The sequence below is a fragment of the Leuresthes tenuis genome, unplaced genomic scaffold (genome assembly GCF_036924035.1).
Source record: "Leuresthes tenuis unplaced genomic scaffold, fLeuTen1.0.hap1 SCAF_10, whole genome shotgun sequence".
In the NCBI taxonomy this organism is placed as follows: Eukaryota; Metazoa; Chordata; class Actinopteri; order Atheriniformes; family Atherinopsidae; genus Leuresthes; species Leuresthes tenuis.
The window spans coordinates 3,314,942-3,336,795 of record NW_027325364.1 but is presented as its reverse complement, the minus strand read 5'-3'; the positions used below and the strand labels follow the sequence as shown (position 1 = coordinate 3,336,795).

At 41.4% G+C, this 21,854-nt stretch overlaps 1 protein-coding gene across 1 annotated transcript in view; it reads right to left on the bottom strand.

The window, feature by feature from the left end:
* Positions 1-20,901, bottom strand: part of ntrk1 (neurotrophic tyrosine kinase, receptor, type 1) — a 35,522-nt gene extending 14,621 nt beyond the window's left edge. The window contains exons 1-11 of the mRNA XM_072393575.1: positions 20,704-20,901; positions 16,163-16,237; positions 14,894-14,965; positions 11,084-11,152; positions 9,008-9,162; positions 8,023-8,165; positions 6,972-7,110; positions 2,548-2,880; positions 2,164-2,181; positions 1,993-2,051; positions 1,813-1,915 (exon numbers count right to left, since the gene is read on the bottom strand). Of these exons, the coding sequence (XP_072249676.1) occupies positions 1,813-1,915; positions 1,993-2,051; positions 2,164-2,181; positions 2,548-2,880; positions 6,972-7,110; positions 8,023-8,165; positions 9,008-9,162; positions 11,084-11,152; positions 14,894-14,965; positions 16,163-16,237; positions 20,704-20,900 (1,363 nt within the window). The 5' untranslated portion in view covers position 20,901. The remainder of the gene's footprint in view (positions 1-1,812; positions 1,916-1,992; positions 2,052-2,163; positions 2,182-2,547; positions 2,881-6,971; positions 7,111-8,022; positions 8,166-9,007; positions 9,163-11,083; positions 11,153-14,893; positions 14,966-16,162; positions 16,238-20,703) is intronic.
* Between the last annotated feature and the right edge of the window lie 953 nt (positions 20,902-21,854).

Genomic DNA, 21,854 nt, shown 5'->3' with positions numbered 1-21,854 from the left:
AACTGGCACATCAGGAGGGAGTCAGCCAGTTAAGAGTACAACAACGCCTTCGATGCTCTCTTCAAAGAGCCACCAGACTCCTTTTTACGCCTCAGACTGCAGGAGCTGCTGCTCGACATTGGTCTACTTTGGTGGTTTAAAAAGTGAGTTTAGGCCAAAAGAAGTTCTTCAAAAGAAGGGTGTGGCATTAAAGAGCCAGAATATCCACCTGAAGAGTCAGGGGAAATATATCATCTCTTCAGAGACGCTGAATAAAGAGAAGCTGGAAACTTCTGGAAATGGGGCGTGTTTTGACTAGAAACAAGGCTAGAAAATGATAAAGACTAACTTATTTATACTGCCTGCACATGGGTACACTTGTGTGGTTTTCATGGTTAAAGACAGCAAGGACCCAAGAACAGAAAGAAATCTCAGTGATAGTGCCTTTTAGTTCGGTCCTTTAACTCTGTTTGGCACCATGAGACACAGATTAGTACGGTTTTCCCTATAAAATAAGCAAACATCATTATTTCTTAACAACAAAGTAAACCAGCTCATTAATCGCTCTCTGGAAAACTAAAGCAACATCGATGTCGTCTTCTCTGTCTTCATGTGGGAGGCTGTGTGGCTGACGGTTTATACCAGGGATGTCAAACTCCGGTCCTCGAGGGCCGCCGTCCTGCAGGTTTTAGATGCTTCCCAATTGATTCACATTAAAAGGATGTCTTCAAAAGATTGTTAAGTTCTGCACAAGCCTGCTAATGATGCATTGATCTGGATCATCTAAAACCTGCAGGACAGCGGCCCTCGAGGACCGGAGTACCTGGCTTATACTATGGAAGAAAAAATTAGCAAGCTGTACACTCCACAGCAAGGACTCACGTACACAAACGTGCGCACGTAGCTGGGCAAGCTGCCACAGCGTATGACCACCGAGTTCTTATTGCAACAGAGGGAGAGTGAAAAAACAACCGTTTAAATTGGGTCTTGTAGATCTAATATCAGTGAGGACTCAGCAGCTGTTTGATTCATGTTTGAGACTGAAACAGATCTTGGTGGCATGCTATTGGGAAATGAATTAAGTTTCCATAGCTAAGCTCATTGGCGTACCCCACCTCTGGCCCTCCTCTTGTAGCTGGGAGACATTTTCAAACTTATAGCTGTCAGATCGAACCAGGAGGTGTGTTTGAAATACAGAACCCCAGGAAATATACACAGTTTTTCTCTGTCAGGGTAATGAATACCTAAAGCCACATTTTATCATTTTAACAGAGGAAAACTGTCCTTATAGAGCAAAACAGACAGAAGAGGCTTCCCATCGACATCTGAGCAAGAAAGCAAAGAAGCACATTTCTCACAACTGCCAGGTTTCCATTCTTTTAAAAGTGCTGAAAAAGACACGTTTCCATTGACTGGTCTGAAGCAAATAAATTAGGCCGTGTATTGTCGCCGGAGGGTGTTACTTATGGTAGTAATTCAATAGAAAATGTAGTTGTACTAACTGGAAATAAACCTCAAGGTGGGAAAAACAACTGGGGAGAACATCAACAAGAGGAAGAGAGCTCTTCTTCTTCTGTAATACATTCGATCTCTTGGAATATCATATCTGAGCAGTTCAGTCACCAGAGTTACTTGTTTGCTGGTGAATCCTATTGTTGTTTTCATTCCCCCACATGTGAATCACGTCTTCTCAACAACCTCAAGCAAGTCTATTAGCTTTTTTATAACATAAGAGGAAGATTTTTACCTCTACATCTGGCAAATGTTGAATCACCTCTTAGACCAGCCTGCTGCTGCATGCAGTTCAGTGAGAGTTAGTGTGTGTGAACTTACGGTGGATACCAAACTTGGACTGCTGACCGCACTTGTGAATGACCACGACCATGACCAGCAGAAAAGTGCAGGCAAACACAGCGAGACCCACGGCCACAGACACCTGTCGAGCAAACAGCAGTCGTTAGCGCCGTTGATTCTCATCGGCTTTGCACTGGGGATGGCGACACAAGGACGTACCACAAAAACTCGGCTCTCTGGGTTCTCTGTAACATCCATATTTGATTTGTCTGTTGGACCTGTGTGCGGGGGGGGGTGGAATGATAAAGAAATAATTTCACATAATGTCTAATCAGTGTCTCAGAAACATGCAGAGATTTTCAAAAGCCACGTAATCAGTTGACAACTTACTTGGATCCACATTATGGACTGGCATGAGGGAAGTGAGAAAACAAACCATTATATAATGTTATGACCCAACGTTGTGACACTGCTAACAGTCTATCTATGCGTGTGTTCCTGTTTCTTTTGTAGAAAATACTCCACTTTAATTGAAGGGCACAAATTGTTTAGTTGAATTAGTAATCAGGGAGCAGTTACTAGTTTTATGTGCTAACAAGTTGATATGAATGACTCAAAATGCAATACTGTCGGTTCAAGACAGTTCTGAGTGACTTACTCCAGAAACATCAGATATTAAAGAAGTTTGTAAGCTTAGTATGTTTTAGCTGCTGTTGTCGCATCCTTGTGGCTTGGAAAAATGATTTAGCCGCAGAGCATTGATGAGGAGCTCACCTGGAATGATCCCCTCAGGATCCAACGGGTCAAAGGGGTTGTCCATGAATATCCCGACGGCGGTGGCCTGATCCCTGCCCAGCCTGTTGTCCACAATCAGCGTATAGTTGCCGTTGTTGATGTGGGTTGGCTTGTTAAGGAAGAGACAACCGTGTTTCACTGACCCATCGCTCGAGTCTGGGATTAACTGCATGTATACGTATATGCTTTCTTTGATCTGAACACCATCGCGCAACCAAGTCATCTTTGGCTCGGGATTTCCATCCACAGCAAAGGGGAAACACCAGTTGTGCTGCTGCACTGCGTCTCTCAGGAAGAGGATCTTAACTGGAACTGCGGAGAGATGACAGGTTTGGAGGTTTAAGGGCAGCAGCCGTGATTATATGAGAAAATTCCTTCATACCAGAAATTTAGGGCCTAGTTTGGTATGTCTGAAGTTGAATACAGTTCTCTGCAGACATTTGGCTGAGCTCTGATGACTGGTAATAAAATCCATGGAGCCTCTAAAGAAGTCTGCAATGATTGGTCGAGGAACATATTGATTGATTAGCATCCGTTCTCATCTCTTCATATGTTTTGTCGTGTATAAATGGAAAATATTCCCTCTACTCTGATGCTTTGTGTACATCCCGCTAAGATCAAACATATTTTCAGTGAGATGTGGGCAAGCTGGTGTGATGAAATACGTTCAACTTTTGACATGGTGGCTCAGGATGTTGTGTAACTGACAACATCTTATTTGTCCACTGAGAACTGATGGAGGAAAATGTAAAACGGACAGAGGTGGAGTACTCTGAGCTGCCTAACTATGGTTATTAATATTAACAAGGACATAAAACAGTGAGTGCTTTTGGAGGCAAATAGGAAAAGCCTATAAAGGAGCAGTTATCTGAAAAGGCAGGCAGCCAAATATGTTAAACGTGAGCCACTTTTCATGCCGTGCAGCTGTCTCCTCTGGTACTTATGCAGTATGTCTGCATGCAACTCATGTTAATGTAATGGTTGCAAAGGTGCACAGAAACATGTCTTTAAAAAGATCCGACACTTTGAAATGAATGTGCGCAATGCCAGAGCATTAAAGTGCCTCAAAATCACAAATGTCTGGTGCTACTGTTACCTTCAGCAGTGGGTGAGGCTGGCAGAGATGAGAGCATTAGGTCAGAACAGCCTCCAAAAAGTTAGCTAAAGTATTATTTCAGTTGTGAGACATCGATAAAATGGCTTCTTTAATGTTTCATTAGCTTAGATTAATGAAAAACTGCTGGTTTAAAGTGTCCTGTGATGCATCTACAACAACTTCTGCTTAGCTTGTCTAACGATGAGGCCCAACGCTGACTAGAACTATGAGGCCTACATTTACATCCTAAAATCATGTCGGCTGCTAATAATAGCTTTTCACTATTTTATTGACAGTTAAAGGAGGATATCGACTGGAGGCAAGTCCTCCCAATCCTGTAAGAAGCTGTAAATTGTCCCCACCCAGTTTAAGGAAGTAAAAAAAAAGCTGGCCTGTAAAGTTTTGAAAGACCGGCCCACACCTCTTGGATAGCTTTATGCTGGATTGGTCTAAACCCTGCCCCCTCACCCTCTCCTCCTCACACAAGCAGCATCTCTGCGTGCAACACTTTCAGTCAGTAACTACTCTGTGATGGTGAATTTTAAAAGAAAGGATGGCCAAACTATTTTTTTACCTACTTGGAATAAAATATGTGTACAGTTAATATAAAATTATGGTTGAGTGTCTCTATGGAAGCATGACGTTACACACAACTGAAATGATCATAACGCTATCATTTTTATATCAATTTTCAAGCAGTTGGCTTTGTTACAAAGGCCAGACTTTTTTATTAAATATGTTGTTTTCCTACCCAAACCTTCTCTTTCCTAGACGATAATATTTGTCTGGCATAATCTTTCTATCAACTGAAACTAAGCGAGTTCCTTTCTCTTACTGCATATTAGGTGGATGCCATTTTGTTGTCTTGCTTATAAATTGAATAATTAAAAAGACAGCAAACTCTGGGTTAAAATATTAGATTAGTTCCTGATTGATTTTAAAGTGTTCTGGACTTTTACACGTTGACTAAAAAAAAAAAAAAAGGAGATCTGCTGCATCAGGAAAATCAAAGCTAATTAAATAAATCTAATTTATTTACTTTAGCTGAAGGGAGAAGTGTTGCTTCTCCTGTCACTGCATATAACGTGTGTGTCTGTTCGTTTGGCTGAAATAGCAAAAGAAATGGGTAATCTGCCAGATTTATTCAATGCAACACATTTGTTCCCAAAGGCAGTTTCATAAAGTCTTAATAAGAAAGGAGCAGAATTTTCTATTACATTTATCCATAATGGAGTCAAATCTCTTTTCTGATCTTTTATCCGTAAAAGAGAATATTGAGAGCCTTACATTTAGAATTATAAAACATAAAGTCAGCAGTCTAATGTTGAACAGTGTGTGGAAAACAGCTCTCAGAGTCTGAGAAAAACACGAGCTTTCTAACGACAGCACAGGAGCACACTGGCTGAAGATTAAACTACTGCAGCCACAGTTTCACCCTCAACACTCGCTCAGATCTGACAGAAATGTTTCCTCGTGGTATACTAATGCAGTCATCCTCAATTCTTTTAGTCTTGCTTTTATTTTTTAGTGCAGATAGAATTAGTTGTTCATCTGCTTTCAATATAAATGGGATTTAAATAGCTTGAAAAGTGTTATTTGTTGTCCTTTCTATAGCAGAATATAGTATAATTTCATAAGTGTAGCAGAATCATTGGTTCATCACTATGCATCTTATTTGCTTTGTGTTGTCTTTATTGCATCAGATATTAAATAAAGTTGCGCTCTGGAGGCTCCCCGTGACTTTCCATTAATCAATGTTCTCCATCTGCACTGCAAACCTGTGCTGACCTGCCATGAATAATGAATCCTGGTCGTTGTTGTGCCCCTGACCACAAAAACTACCTGGAAGCTCTTCTGGACGTGAAGTTACAGGAAATGGCCTTGTTTAGATCGAACGCTACTCTCAAGTGCAGAGACCCCTCATTCTGCTGCTCTTAACCTGCGACCCAGACCCAGAAAGTGCTGCGCTAAGGGGATACTGAGGCATTTGTCTCGACTCTGTGCCGAAGTCTGTTGCACTGAGTGGAAATTAGTGCTATTAATCACATTTAACTAATCATCCATTAGTACCCTCTACTAATATTACACAAGCTACTTCACTGCAGGGGATAAAAGAAAGGCTGGAATTATGTTTAATGAGAGTTCATTTCAGAATTAGACAATGAACATTTTGGAAATGTAGTCATGATTTCTGGCCACAGTCCAGGCAGTCACAGCTGACTGGACGCTTTCTGTGTAAAACACTCTTTAATGATTATGAATGCAAATAAAACTTTGGATTGCAGCTTCTCAGATGACAAGTTTAAGAGTTACATTGCAAAGCACGTGATTCAGAAAAGCTACTTTATGAAAGGGAAGCCACGTGGGTACCATGAATCAATGGCACAGGGAGCCACTCAGCAGTAAACACCCACTGTTCTGGGAGGTAATTAGAAGTAATTAAAGGGCTCGCGGTTAACGAGTGTCCATCCTCCGTGGGGCCGATGTTGATAGATTTGCTGCAGTAACGCATTTACAGACTGCCAATCACTGAGGATGAAGCCGTCTTCCGGAGTGGGAGGGAAAAGTCCATTAGCACAGGCTCAAATCAAATCTGAGCACGGGTTATCAGCCCCATTTTCCTGAGGTTCATTATCTGTCCCTTGATGCTCGTGCATTTGGCCCCAGCTGATTGGCGCCCCCGCTCTTTTTGGCTTTATTTTCTAATGAGTGTCACCGATTGGGTGATATGATATTGTTTGGGTAGTATTATGAGTAATGTATCACTAATGCATCTGGCTGTCTTCTGTGGGACCACTGGGTGCTGTCATTCCTCGGTGTTGTTCGGCTTCCAGATGCACTAATGCATCTGAAAGCAGAAAACAGAAAACAGCAAACCTCCAGAGTCAAGCTTCAACTGTAATTTAAAAGTAGAGCATATATGGGGTGAAGTAGTTCTTTAAAAGCAAGATGAGGTAAGTTCACCCTCCTTTGTCCTCTCATTGTATCTGTGCATTAAATGACAGGCCATACCTGCAGCACTTCACTTCACTCATATTATTTCAACACTTCTCCCCAGTGGCCACTCTGAGTGGCAGATGACAGAAAGCTCCATTAGAAGCATGGTGGGTACATACTCGTATTTGTAGAAGGGGCATTTAGAAGAAATCAGCGCAGTGCATTTTTCTTTTCTCTTGCTGTCCACCCTGCCTGCACTAGAAAATGGTCCCAGTGTGCTCTCGCCCTCACCTCCATTAAACCCGACGACTTGTATTGAGCTTGTGAGCTTTCAGGAACATGTTTTTTATTTTATTTTTCAGGCACTTACACTCAATGTCCAATTGCACCATGTCCTCCTTGGGCCCAGCTTGGTTCTCAGCCTCACAAGTCAGGTTGTGCAGGTTGTCCTCGGAGGAAACGTTGGTGAGGTAAAGGATCATCTTTAATGTGGAGCCCTGGATTCTCTCCTGCAGGAGGAGGTTAGTGTCACAACTACAGATAGATCACTAGGAGGTATGCAGGTTAGAGGGATAAAAAGGGACACTGCTGTAGTCAATATATTAGGATTGATATCAAATAAGCAGAATTTCTCTCAGAATTTTAATGTATCAGACATAATACAAATAATTTGGCTTAAACTGGTCCAAAGACATTGTTCCAGAAGTGTTGTTGTTTGCTTTGATGCAACTTTGCAAACCGAAGCTGTGCTGCCATGTTCTTTTTTGTCTTCCACTTGTGAATAATCTTTCTCTCTGTAGAATGATGGACTCCAGATAGTTTGGAAATGGCTTAATAATCCTCCTTGTGTTAGCACACACCTGGATGCTGCTTTTATCACAGACTTCTGCTTTTATAGAGCTGCTCACACTGGCTGATGATCAGTTAATCAGAGCATTGATCAGCAGCTCCTGGCTGCTATTTACCTCCTTAATTCCCGTGGAGGGAGTAAGGACTGACTTTCTTTTAACACATGGCTTTGCCATTTTGTCCTAATTTCTTGGTAAATAAATAAAAAAAAAACTGTATTTACCTCATTTTAAAACTTTTAATTGTATTACATCATCATACTTAAGCATTTGAATTGCGAGGGGGTGCGCTTTCTTTTCTAAAGAAGTCCTATTCACTGTATATTACCACTCTTGGTGAAATTTGGATCAAATGTGAGAGTTTAATTAATATTTTCAAAAAGGTCCAGATGTCTTGGTTTAAAGTTTCACTTTTAAATCAAATTTATCCATTTTAGCAGAAGCATCGACCATTTAGAACCGCAAATAATTAAAATTTTTGCTTCAAGTTCTCGCTCAAAATAGAAAATTAAATGGATCGTCTTTAAAAAATCACCTTGCAGTTACATACATATACTGAAAAATCTTCATTACCCTGGTAACAAAGTCAGAGGCGAGTTCTTGCGTTCGCCACCTCACGTTGGGAGTAGGGCTTCCTGTTACTTCACACTCAAACGTGAGATTGCCTCCTTCCTGAATCTTGTGTTGAGAGGACACGATAGTCACCTCCGGCAGACCTGGGAGCAACAGAGGAGACAGGATAAGCACAGGTTGCCACTGTGGTGGTGCGATGAAGAGTAAAGCCAAGCTCTCTTTTTTTTAAAGTCATGCAGGTAAACAGCACATGGCCAAAATATCTGTGTGTTTCCAGGCAACAAGACGTTCCTGTTCTGTGTTATTAAAGCAACAATATTGAGCCAATTTGTTCCCCACATTTCACCGCACCTGCCTGTCACAGGCTTTCATATACCGAAGAAGACGGGCAACAAATACTTATCATTTCTAGGCCTATTAGATAAGGGGCCATGATTTTTCATACCAATTATCCTAATAAAGTCTAATGATAGAAATGGCACGACTTTAACAGCGAAGTACTTAAACATCTTCAACAGAAACTCTTTACATTGAAAATGACCTTGCCGAGCTAAAATTCTTAAAATGATGTTTGCTTCTTTAGTCCTGAATAAGAATATATTATCTATTCATTTCAACAATGCAACCACTGGGCACAAAATATCCATATTAAAATGAAAATAAGCCATATTTTCCTGTGTTTTGCAACACAGCAACAGTTTAATAGCCATTCTCACGTTGATTTATGTAAACCAACCGGATGCATGTGGCCTTGGTGGCTCTCAAGGTACAAATGACCTACAAGAGTTTAAAAGCCTGAGGTGGGGGGGGGGGGGGGGGGGGGCACCAATAAGTTCAAACTGAAGAAGGCTCTTAGACACACACGTAGGAAGTTACACATTTACAGATACACAAAGATACACGTCTTTCTCTAACCTGCCCACGATGAAACACATTTTTACATAAAAGAGGAAGGGTAAGAGATTAAACTGAAAATGAAACTCACTGCAGTTATCTATCACCAAAGAGTCGAGGGGTATTTCATCGTCTCCGGAAGAACAAAACAACCTTTGGCTGTCCAGGTCGCCACGATCATCATCCTGCCACTGCTGCAGCCAGAAGAGGTCACATGAGCAGATTAGATGGTTGTCCCTTAAAACCCTGCAAAGAAAAGGGAGGAAATACATCACATAAAATGGCTTCAAATTCAGTGTTTAACTCTTATAATTTAGTTTTTTCTGACTGAAAGCACAACAGGCAGACTGTCAAACGTTTTCCGTAACATTTCCACTGCAAAACTGGTGGAAAAAAGCCCCCTGTGTTATAGTTTTGACTCATAATGTCGAAACCACTCCAATATGCTTCCAGACTGTTTCCTTTAAACAGCTACTTCTATTCCATTTGCCTAAAAAAATTTATGTAATAAAATCTTTTAAAAGCTTCACCTTAAAACTAACTTTTCACATCGTCAAACTCTATACATACTTCATTGTTAAGTATCTTCTTTCTTTCTCTTTGAGCTACTTAATGAACTATAACCAGTGGAGGTGTGCGGCAATATGCTGAAAGGAGTCCTCTCAATAGTTTAGCAAAAGGAGAAAGCATATTTTATTCCATGAAAACCACTGTAGAGCTATTAATTTCACCTTTGAATTAACCTCAGCAAAAGTATGAAAGCACAATAAGACCACAAAAACTGAAAGATACACTAGAATATAAATGTACCTCTAAGACTGCTGTGTTTTATTCGTCATTTTTCACACTTTAAGGCCCAACACACAACAGAAATCAGTGTGAAATAACTTCAAACCGCTTACAGAGCTTCTGATATTCTGGGAAAACCAGAGCATTGTGAACTCTGTGTAGGAGAGCTTTGCTTGTTCTGTCGTTCATGTCCAGAATTCACTGACATGGGCTCAGATTAGAGTAAAAAGGTTTAATTTAAAGTTAATGTCGACGAATAGGGGCTCGAACGGACAGCAACTCCCGGCTGGAGCCTTTCTGTGTGGAGTTTGCATGTTCTCCCCGTGTATCCGTGGGTTCTCTCCAGATATGCCAGCTTCCTCCATTTTAATGGTATCCAGCCCCTCCCCAACCCTACAGTTGGATTAAGCCGGTTTAGAAAATGGATGTTGACAAATAATGCCTGATTTCATAGCTGTAAATCAAGCTTTGTCACTTCAGTTTTAATAGGTTGGAAGCAGAAAACTGCATATAATTTTACTAAAGCTACTGACTCTGTCTTTATACTTAAAACTGACGGTTTTGTTACCTTCAACTTCAATGCAAGTCCTGAAAGTAACAGATTAAAGACTCTGAGTACGTCTACAGCACAAGTTATACTTTAAGATCGTGTGGAAACAAAAGGTCACCATTTAATAACCTGAGCATGTATGAAGCGTGGGATTATCCAAGTGTGTCTTTTACTCCACCACTGCTAAAAATAAAGTTTCAAACCATCTCCCAAAGATGTTTGTTATGTGTTACAAACACATATCATGAGCAAAATCAGCAGTGCTGTGATATCCTCAGAAAGTCATCGTCAGACTATTGGAGGAACCAGTGTCGACCAGTCCTGACTGCTTGAAGGTCGGGGTTGAACAGCTAATTTGCATGTTCAGGGAGGAACAGATGAATGAAAAATGAGCAAACTGGAGAGAAGGTAGCACAGTCTATGTGGAGAACAGAGCAAAAGCAGAGCGGAACAAGGAGCTGTAGCACTCGGAGGCAGTGAAAGGACCAGCTCCGCAGAAGCTGTTATCCTGCAGAGTGCCGGGCGAGTCTTAATGGGCTGCTGGTCACATGACCCATCTAAAATACTTCATCACCAGGGCAGACGATACTCAAGTTTTCATCCAAATGCACCACAAATTCAGATCAGTGGCCATTAAAACTTTGCAGCAGAAAATTATGTCACCAAAAGAGCTCAAATGATGCAAAAAAATGAAGGAAACATGTTATTATCTTTTCATTTTCCTCGGTTTATAAGATCACTGTGTTCTGTAAATCCACCTTGACCTCAAATGAATTTAAAACTAGTCAAATAACAGAACAATGTCACTTTAAATCTAAAGGGACTCACAGGTTTAGCAGAGGCAGAAAATGAAACACTTTCCAGCTGATGTGCTCCAGAGAGTTTGATGCCAGGTTCCTGCAACACAAAATGATAAAACGTGACGGTATAAACACAAATTTTTCTTGTATTTTACAGAAGCACAAACAAAGGTTCAGTTAAGTCTAATAGCACAGGGTGAGATTTGTCCAAACAAATAAAGAGATGTGGAAACTTCAAATGCTGGAGGTTTTAAGAAAGACAAAAATTAAAGTTACCATATCAAACGAATTAAGGAAAATGAAAGTAAATGTTTTTCTTTTATCACTGTATAATAGTTCTGTTCTGCAGCTGAGTCAAGCTGTGATTTGATTCTCAGAACAATGTGTACCTGCTTTGAATCACACTCAGTGGAAAACATTAATGCATCCAAATGGGCTCTGATCAATTACGCAGGCAAGCATTTCACACCAGCCATGAGCCACATTCACAAACATCCCCAGCACACCTCTCGGCGTTTGTCCAGTGTTCAGTACATTAGGCGATTAGTCCAGAGTCACAAGCAGTTCTCAGTGGAAGGATGCTGGTTTGGTACAGAAGCTTTATTGGAGAAATGCCACTATTTATGGTGTTGTACAACAAAACAAGGACAGAAAAGTCAAATTATTTGGGTTACTCTAGTAGAACTGCTCAGAAACTTTAGGATAAATTGTCATGAATCAACATTCATGGTTCCCTGAACCCAAACTGATTTTGGTGTCTGAGTTATTGGATGCATTGACAGAAAGTTTTTGCACGTTTAAAACACGGATATCTTTGTCATTGATCATCTGAAACTGTCCGATAGTTTGCTCTTTGACCAAATACCTGCAAAATTAGACATTCTCATCAGATTCAGTCTCAGTTTTGAATGTTTATTAGCAAATCTTTGCTGTTAATATGTAATAAACATAGTAAAAATTGCAATTGCAATTAAGCAAATATGTAAGAACCGCCTTTTGGAAAAGTACTGCAGTAAAAACACGGATATCTTTGTCATTGATCATCGGAAACTGTCCGATAGTTTGCTCTTTGACCAAATACCTGCAAAATTAGACATTCTCATCAGATTCAGTCTCAGTTTTGAATGTTTATTAGCAAATCTTTGCTGTTAATATGTAATAAACATAGTAAAAATTGCACCTAGTTAGCAGTGTCACCGTGAGCATGTTGGCTCAAAGCATAGCTGCGATGTGATTTAATCCTGTTTCGACCAACTGCAGGCAGGTGTTGGCACTGAGCTGGTGCAACTGCTGCAGGTAATAGAAGATCGACCACATGGCAACATCATCGTGTTACTGTAAAGGTCTATTCCAACATTACTTCCTTTTTTTCTTCCACAGGGCCTGTGCTACAAAGCAGAATTAGTGGCTTAGTGAGACATCTTCAGACTCAGCTCTGGATTCTGAGTATCATAAAGGTGTTTTACTTGAATATAATCTGCTCAAGAAGAGGCCACCACAAGGATTAATTAAGCAAATATGTAAGAACCGCCTTTTGGAAAAGTACTGCAGTAAAAAATATGTTTTGGCCTTATTCAACCCTAACTGATGCAGCTTAAACAATCCTGCCAGAGGCCACATCCTGTGGTCATGGAGAGGATTTTACTCTTTCAGTCAAATCATTGGTCTGCATCAAACACAACTAAGCATATGAAACTACTAAAACTGCACGAAGAACTGTCCAAAGCATTATTAAACCCTTTAAGGATTGTGGCAAGTCAAAAAAAAGGGTCAGAAAAGAATCCTAAAACGATTTTGGTCAGAGTAAAAGCATTTCAACATGCACAATGTGTGGAGAACGCAGGGTACTGGGATTAAACAGCTGTGGAGCCTTAAGAAAACCACTTATCAGTTAAAAAAATCTGCTGGGATGCATAAAGATTGGAGTAAGGAGCAGGTCCAAAAGGTCCTGTGGGCTGATGAGTGCAGATTTACTCTGTTTCAGAGTGCTGCACCCATCATATCCAGTTCCTTATGTACAAGCCTGTGAGGGTAGCATTAGGATCTGGGGATGCTTCAGATGGTCTGGTTCAGCAACCTGATGTGCAGAAAAAATTAGGTCAGGTGACTACCTGAATATATACGGAATGATCAGCTTTTCCATCAACCGAGGAAACCCCATTCAAATTCTTTTGGATGCGCTTAATGCAGCGGTTCGACTCCTTTATCACCACCACAAGGTGTTATTATAACTATGGATGGATGTATGGCTTTGTATAAGCTTATGGAAACATTTCCACTGCAAATGTCTGCCACAATGTTCTGGTTTGTTTCAGGGAAGGAAGTCCATAACCCGCTAAAATCTCTCTCATCGTTACCATCCTCCATAGCTTGAATGTGGCTTTGAGTAATGCCACCTAGAGCTGGAGCTATCCTCGCTGCTAACTTGATTACCAAACATCAAAGAACTGAGACACATCCCTGCTGATAAACCTAATTCTATGTCTCATGATATTACTGTGATAGAATGCCACATATCCTTTGGTCAATCCTCTCAGGCCACTCAAATATCATCACAGCGGAGCTCAAATGATCCTCAGACTTCCAAAGATCCAGGCTGTAAATAAACCTCCCTCAGAAGATGACAGAAAGCCACACTGGGGAGCATGCACATGGAAACCAATACATAATCACTCTGATAGGGCCAAGGGTTCAATTATTTGTTTTCCTTGCTCCCAAAAGTTCATGTCAGATGGTTTAGCCATTGGGGCTTATCCATTACCAGCTCGATTCCTCCTCCTGTCCACAGGGGGAGAACAGAGCCGGGAATACAGCTCAGTCTTTTCCAGCCACTCTTGAGCAGATTTTTACAAAACTACTGTTGAATCCAGGAAGTTTATGTGTGTAGATGAAGGCGGGGGGGAGAAAGGAAAGAGGCTTGAGATGATGTAGCTTTTTTGCTCAGTTTTTAGTTTGCAGGCAGTCCCTCTTAATCTCAGAAATACATCTGTCACACAGAAACCCTTCTACTCCACCCAGCCTCAGCCGGCCCGTTCTCTCCACAGTGAAATATTGATTAAGTGATAATGGACCCTTAGTGGAGTGTATTTATTATGCATCAGTTGTCGATAATCCGCCAAAGTGAGCGAGTAAAAGGTGGCTGGTGGATGTCTTCTCCAATTTCTTGAGCTACCCAGCCTCCCCTCCTGCCCCAGTATCGTCTCTGGTCCTCCAAACCCGCCTGTCTTTCAAATAAACAACATTGGACATGTAGCACACGCTCAGTAAAATGATGAGGACAAGATGGTGGAGATAAGGCTCAGCTGCTGATGAATAGAAAGATTTGATGACTTCATTTGATAAAACGGTAACGCTGCCATATGCTTCCCGAGCACAACCACCAAAAAAAATATACAAGATGCAACAGAAAATGAGCGATTAACAACAAGGCTTTAAGATTATCTGCTCACACAGCTGTGTGTTTCTGTCTTCCAGACTTGTTTGTTGTCACTGACAGAAGACTTAATTATCTTCAGGGCTGCAGATAAATACCACTTACACTATTGATTGGCATGATGATTAATTTTCTGTTAATCGATGATCCTCAACCCCCTTAAAAAGTCTAAGATGATGGTTTTAAACAAGCTATACGGAATAAGTGAAAGTACTTATAAAAAATCTCTTTACTCGAAGTAAATTGTTTCTTCATTATCTCAGAAGAGCTCAAAAACATATCATTTTATGATTTTGAGGAATGTTGCTGTCACTTTAGGGAACATGCAACGAGTTGGTTGAGCAATGGATGACAGCAACAAACGCAACATTGATCCAATCCTCTCGTATCCACGACAACACTCACACATACTGCAGCTTCAGGTTGTTTTGGAAAGCAGTGGCAGCGATGAACTTCAGCTGGCATGAGGTTACGGTGCTGGAGGGGAGGAGAGAGCACAACATACATCAATGGGAAACACTGCTCGTAAGAAGCAAAGCTTGTCATATTAAGCTGTGAAATTATCTTGAGACACCCTTCATTTCTTTATGTACTGCTGGGAAAATTGGGAAACAGGTGCAGTAATTTATTTAAGTTTTTGCAAATATTAAAAAGAAATTAAGCTTATGAGCCAGTTTGTCTTTTGTTCCGTTCTCTGTCAGATGATCCCACACTGCTTCAATAATGTTGAGGTCCGGGCTCTGGGGAGGATTCATCCCTCCATAAGACCTGTTGCCACTGATTTTCAGTCCACTTCTTGTGTCATTTGGCACAGCTCAGCCTTTTCTCCCTGTTTCCCTTCCTTAAGAACGGCTTCTTGACAGCCACCCTTCCATGGAGCCCATTTCTGATGAGGCTTGGGCCAACAGTAGATGGATCAGCTGAAGGTCCAGATGCATCTCTCAGGTCCTGTCAGGTCACAGCTGGATTTTTTCCTCTTTCTTAAGGACATCACTTTCAGATCCTGTTCATCTGCTGTAGATAGTTTTTTAGGCCTGACACTTCTTCTTTTGTCCTCCACTTGTCCAGTTTCCTCAAATGTTTTAAGGACACACTGCACACCATGCTGAGATATGCCAAGTTTTCAGCTAATAGCTCTTTGGGAATCACCTTGTTGCTGCAGAAATCCTATTTTCTGTCTGTCAAACTGTGTTTTCTTTGCTGTTTTTCATAGATGCAGCTAAAGAAATGGGAACAAATGATGTGTCTTTGTGACAAAGTGCCTAAAGATCCCATTTAAAATGGCTTCTTTGCTAAGTTGTCTGTTCTGTGTCGACACAACACTGGTTCATCCCTTGAGTTAGGAGCCTTTTTTCTGCTTTAATGATTCATAGGTCTAAAAAACTATGGTCAGATTCAAGGCCTGAGCTGATGAGTCAAAAAGCAGCAAATATCCAAAGAAAAACCTTCAGAAAGCTGTCGAACTATTGCTCAAAATATAACAATATAATCTGACTGCTTGGAAGAAAATATAAAGAACTGAGAGGCGGCTCAAGACTTTTGCACAGTACTCTTTATATAATTCCTTTTCACAGATCTAACACAAACATGACATGACAATAGTAAGCAGCAAATAGAAATCATGTGTCATGACACAAAGACTAATTGTAAGTTTGAAGAGAAAGCATTACTTACAGGTTCTTCAGCTCTCTGTAGGAAGCAAGGTCAAATTCTGTTATATTTTCCAGGCCTGCTTGATTTTCAATGTAGCTAGTTAATAAAAAGAGACAGACAGAGAGAGAGAGAGGAGGTGAATCCTTGCAGTTTGTTAACCTCACAGTGAAAGGAAAACAAAAAGAACAGAGTTCAGCTGAAGGTTTAAGTCTTAATTTGACTTCAAGTCACTTGTGGAATTTTAATAACAGCTAATCACTGAGGCCATGCACCACAAAGACTTAATTGCTCAGAGTTTGGAGAAGCAACAGATACAGAAATGAGATGAGCAGCAACTAAGAAACCCAGAGACTCACAAACCACAATCAGAGCACAACTGCCTATTTACAAGAGAAAAGTCAATGCCAGAAGAAAAGGCTGATGGGTAATTCTTCTCATGCATTTTTTACTTCTCCAGACACAGCCAGGAATACTCAGAACAAGTGACAAGCTGTAAATCAGCTTAGGAACCGATGCAAGGACAGTCGTCAGTCTCTTTTCATGGTATCTGAATAGGTGTCCTGACTGGACCTTCGAAGGATCGAACAAAAGAAATAAAAGGCTTTTCTTTTTTAAACAGATCAGATTCAAATGTTAAAGGGTTTTGTCTATGTAAAAGTATTCAGGTCTCTCTTGAAAACAGTATTCTTGAGAAAGTTTAAAATGAACAAAATAAATTATATCATGTTGAGAAGTTATAGGAAGAACTTTGAAAATATCCACCGACTATTAACCTTAACTCTAATTCTAATATTAATTCTAACATACTTCATAAGCCTGTTAAATAAGCCTGATATAGTTAGATGTTGTTGTTTTTTAAATAGACCTAAAGGGATGGAGAAAAGAAAAGATTTGAATTGTGTAGGTTTATTTTTCTTATTCTATTCTATTTGCACATCTAACTGTCTCTGGCAGAAGAAAAAAGTTTGGAGCAACCTGTTCTCACTGCCAGCTCATCACATAGTAACAATTGATCAAGAGCTCACTGTGTCTGCTTTGAAATGCACAGCTTTTATCCCGATAAAAGGGGGACTTGTATAACTTTGTAGTGGTTTTCAGTCCAGTTCTACTAAATACAACTGTGTGTAGCTCTCGAGAAGACCTTTAAACAGACTGTAATGTGTGAAATGTGTTCTCCTTAAAGACCTTCAGGCTTGATTTAAAGTTCTAATATTATCATTTATGGCCCTCGATGTGTAGAAATGCAATATGATATTGAGCGCTTCTATAAAAGCAGAAGTTTTGGGATTCAGGTGTGTGTTAACACGATGCCAAGGAGGAAAGACATCAGCAATGATCTGGGAAGGGTTATAAGGCCATTTCCAAACTATCTGGAGTCCATCATTCCACAGAGAGAAAGATTATTCACAAGTGGAAAACATTCAGGACAGCTGTCAATCTTCCCAGGAGTGGACGTCCCAGCAAGTTCACCCCAAGGTGAAAAAGCCCAGAGCTACATCTCAGACTCTACAGGCCTCAGTTAGCATGCTAAAGGTCAAAGGTCACCCCAAGGTGAAAAAGCCCAGAGCTACATCTCAGACTCTACAGGCCTCAGTTAGCATGTTAAAGGTTAAAGGTCACCCCAAGGTGAAAAAGCCCAGAGCTACATCTCAGACTCTCCAGGCCTCAGTTAGCATGTTAAAGGTTAAAGGTCATGACAGCACAGTTAGAAAAAGACTGAACAAGGATGGCTTGTTTGGAAGGGCTGCAGGAGAAAGCCTCTTCTCTCTAAAAAGAACATGGCAGCACAGCTTAGGTTTGCAAAGCTGCATCTGAACAAAGCTCAAGACTTCTGGAACAATGTCCTTTGGACAGACCAGAGCAAAGTGGAGATGTTTGGTCCTAATGCACAGCAGCACGTTTGGAGGAAACCAAACACAGCAGATCAGCACAAACACCTCATACCAGCTGTCAAGCACGGTGGTGGAGGGCTGATGATCTGGGCTGGTTCTGCAGCCACAGGACCTGGGCACCTTGCAGTCATTGAGTCCACCATGAACTCCTCTGGATACCAAAGTATTCTAGAGTCAAATGTGAGGCCATCTGTCCCACAGCTAAAGCTGGGCTGAAACTGGCTCATCAACAGGACAAAGATCCCAAACACAGCAGCAGATCTACAGCAGAATGTGGGAAAAAGAAAAGAATCAAGGTGTTGCAACGGTCCAGTCAGAGTCCAGACCTCAGCCTGACTGAGATGCTGTGGTGGGACCTTAAGAGAGCTGTGCAGAAACCAAAGCTGCAAACCTCAATGAGCTGAAGCAACGTTGGAGAGAAGAGTGGCTGAGATTCCTCCAGAACCATGAGAGAGACTGATAACGTCCCACAGGAAACCATCACTGCAGCTCACTGCTGCTGAAGCTGCTGAATCACAGGGTGGACTTTTGAATTTCATTTATGCCCTGCTATGAAAAACCTCAACATTTGAACAGAGTGTTGAAAACGTACCTGCAGTTATTTCTACTGTCAGCATGTGTTTTAGTTTCAACTTTCTAGTCCCTTGTTTATCAGCTGCAGCACACAAACCTTTATATTCATGTCTGATTGACCCACACAGCAATAATGTGATTACAGGGCAGGTGGGCCCAGGATCACGCATCGGCTTTACTTATTGGATTGAGCCAAGTGGGCTGTATATCATCTATTGTTCCCGAGTGGGAGCATTGACTGGCAATTCACAAAATTGAATTTATAACTCAGCGTATGATGAATTTCGGCCCCTGTTCCACAGTTAATGGCCCCTTGTTTGCTCCACACATTGCCTGTATTCCCTTGCACTGCCAATAGAGCGAAGAGTTGTTGTTTGCCGGCATGTCGAGCAGCCCAGTAAACAGAAGCCGGCGCTCTTATTGATCGGATGTTTGAGAGAGATTGTCAAGCCTCACCCTGAGCTCTACGAAACATGTTTAGCTACAGGTACAAGGATGTACCTCTGAAGTAAGAGGGAGAGAAGAAAAAAGAGCGGGTGTTAGAGAAAGCAGGGGAGAGTGGTGTATGCGTGAAAGAAACCGGCAGTAAATTGACTTGCTCCACCAAAATAGTGTTTCACAAATGTAGTTCCTTCTTAACAAGTGCTAATTGCTCAGATCTGGAGACGGGAACAAAGAGAGAACAGCGTGGCGGTGCAGAGAGTGACATTTACTTTTCCCTGCTGAAGCTGATGGTGGGTTGCTTAATAATACAGCAGTCCTCTTTAAAAGCACAGGTGGTAGTTTCTACTGCTTTTTCTCAGCAAAGTTTTAAAAAGCCAGTGTTAAATAACAGTCTTCTGCTGCAGACCTGCTGTTGAATGAGCCGTCTCTCTTCATGTGAGCTACACCTGAGGCTTTTTTTAAAATACTCTCCCCTGTGGAAGAATATGGAACATGTCAAGTGATCATATGTCACCTTCTGTTTCATAAAGAAAGCTTCACAGTGACACATGAATTGGGTCAGAACAATTGTTGCACTACAGGCATGTCAGTGGGTCATTTATCGTGGCTGAAGTTCACATTTGAGCCTTAAAAAATGAAAAGATAATCACGTTTTCAGCAGATTACAGAATGTGGGTTTTAACTGTGATGCAAAACGCAACGGCTGATCATAATCTCTTATTTTGCCCATCGTTAACATCTTTCACATGATGAAAGGTAAGGTTATTAAAAGCATGAGCAAATAAGGTTAAATCCTGCCACAAAAGGGCATAATTTCACCATAATATCTGTCAGAACAGTTTAAAGTCAGAGTTGTGAGGCTTATTTTGTTGCTAAAATCTTTGTAAATCAATTTCAAGTCAAGTCAGGTCAAATTTATTTGTATAGCACATTTCATGTGCTTTACATAAAATAACTACAACAGTTAAACTCCAGTGCTGAGCACCCAAATACAGTTTCTGTCAGGCTACACCAGGAGCTGAAGTGTCACAACTACTGCCATGTTGAGCAAACGTAGGTTTACTTTACATCGTGCGGCATCTGGCTTTTACTTAATAGACTTAACACAGTCTGTCCAACTGTGCAATTAAAAACTTATAAGAACATAAATGTAAAACCCTGAGAAGTTAATCTTGTAAGTGTTGCAGGTTATTGAGATTTCACTGAATTTACTCGGGTGAAACTGAACTTTGGTGAGCTAAACATGACTGGGGAACACTGTGACTGAACATGTCTCCCTGTATCATAAAAGTTAACCTAAGTTTAATCTGATAGTTTCTTTAAAATGACACAAAAGTATGCATGCATGTAAAAGCCTCCAGTTCGGTTGCTGTTGTCCTTCATCCAAAACCAGGTAAAGTAACTTTGTGAATGCACAACTTCGAGAGACTCCGTGTAAGTTTTTATTTTAACTGACAACCTTATCAAAGAGCGATTTAACCCCTGGACCAGAAACACATGCTCTCCTAAACAGCACAAAATGTGTTCGCTGGAACTTTGCTTCGGATGTGAAAGCGGTTTCCAAAAACTCAGCACTGACAAATCAAGCTTGGCAAACCTTCAACATCAGGCTCATTTCGAGCACCTGCTGGGCAGGTGACATGTCATACTCACATCTCGGTCACATTCTCGCTCTCTTGTTGTGCCAGCGATGGTATGCTGGTGATACCATTGAACTCCATACACTGCAGCATGGCAAAAAAGCACCGGCACGCCGATGGGCATCCTCCCAAGGTGGGTGCAGGTGACAGGCTCAGCACAGTCAACATCAGGGGCAAAAGAAGTGCCAGGGCCTGGGGTGCCACATCCATCTCAAAAGAGGATCTCCTCAGCACCGCCAGGGAGATATGGCAACTGTAGCTGAAGTTGGTGTCTGTGTGGTTCAGGGTAAACAAAGAGAGATGAAGACCTTTCACACTCCTCTCTTGGCTCTCTGGCAGGGCTGAGATCCCAGCTGGTCAGGATCTGTACTGAGCAGCAGGATGGGCAGGCAGGCAAGCAGGCTGGGGGCCCCGGGGGACACGCTAGTGGTGGGCTGGAGCCTCTCTTTTCCTCCCTCTCTCTTCCTCTCCTCTACGATGAAGGGAGGAGCAACATAACATGGGCCAGAGTCACCAGACACCTCCGAGAGCAAGAGGGGAAAGAGGGAGGGGTTGGAGGTGAAGGGTGTGTGCTGATGAGGATGAGTAGAGGAGGTGGGACGTGGGGATGGGGATCTCATCTGCCTCGAGGGGACACCAGCAGCTCTTGGGTGCCTGCAGTTCCTCTGCAGCAGCAGCATCGCTCTGCAGGGATGGATCTCAGTCCTGGGAGAGCTGGTTGGTGAGGGGTTCATGGTTGTTGACACTTAGAGGTCACTGATGAATCTAATGCTTGTGGAAATATGAGTGGGGGCTCACACACACTCTGTGTGTGTGAACTTCAAGCAGGATTTAATGACAGTAACAGTTGAACACATTGAATTATGTGCACCAGTACAGATGGTCTTTGTGTCTCCGTGGTGGAATGATGTCTATCCACAACAGATTTTCTCACAACACTCACATTGTCACTCATACAAAGTCCAGACTTCTATCTGTGATTCTGGGTATTTTTCTTGTTATATGCTGTTATTTCCTTTACAATATTTATAGATTAATTTCCCTTAAATACTTAGGTTATAAGCATGTTCTTCTTTCTTTCTGCATATCAATTGGTTTTCATGCTGTAATTTAATTTGTACATTTAGAATAGGGCGCTTAATCCATGGAAGAAATCCAACAAAC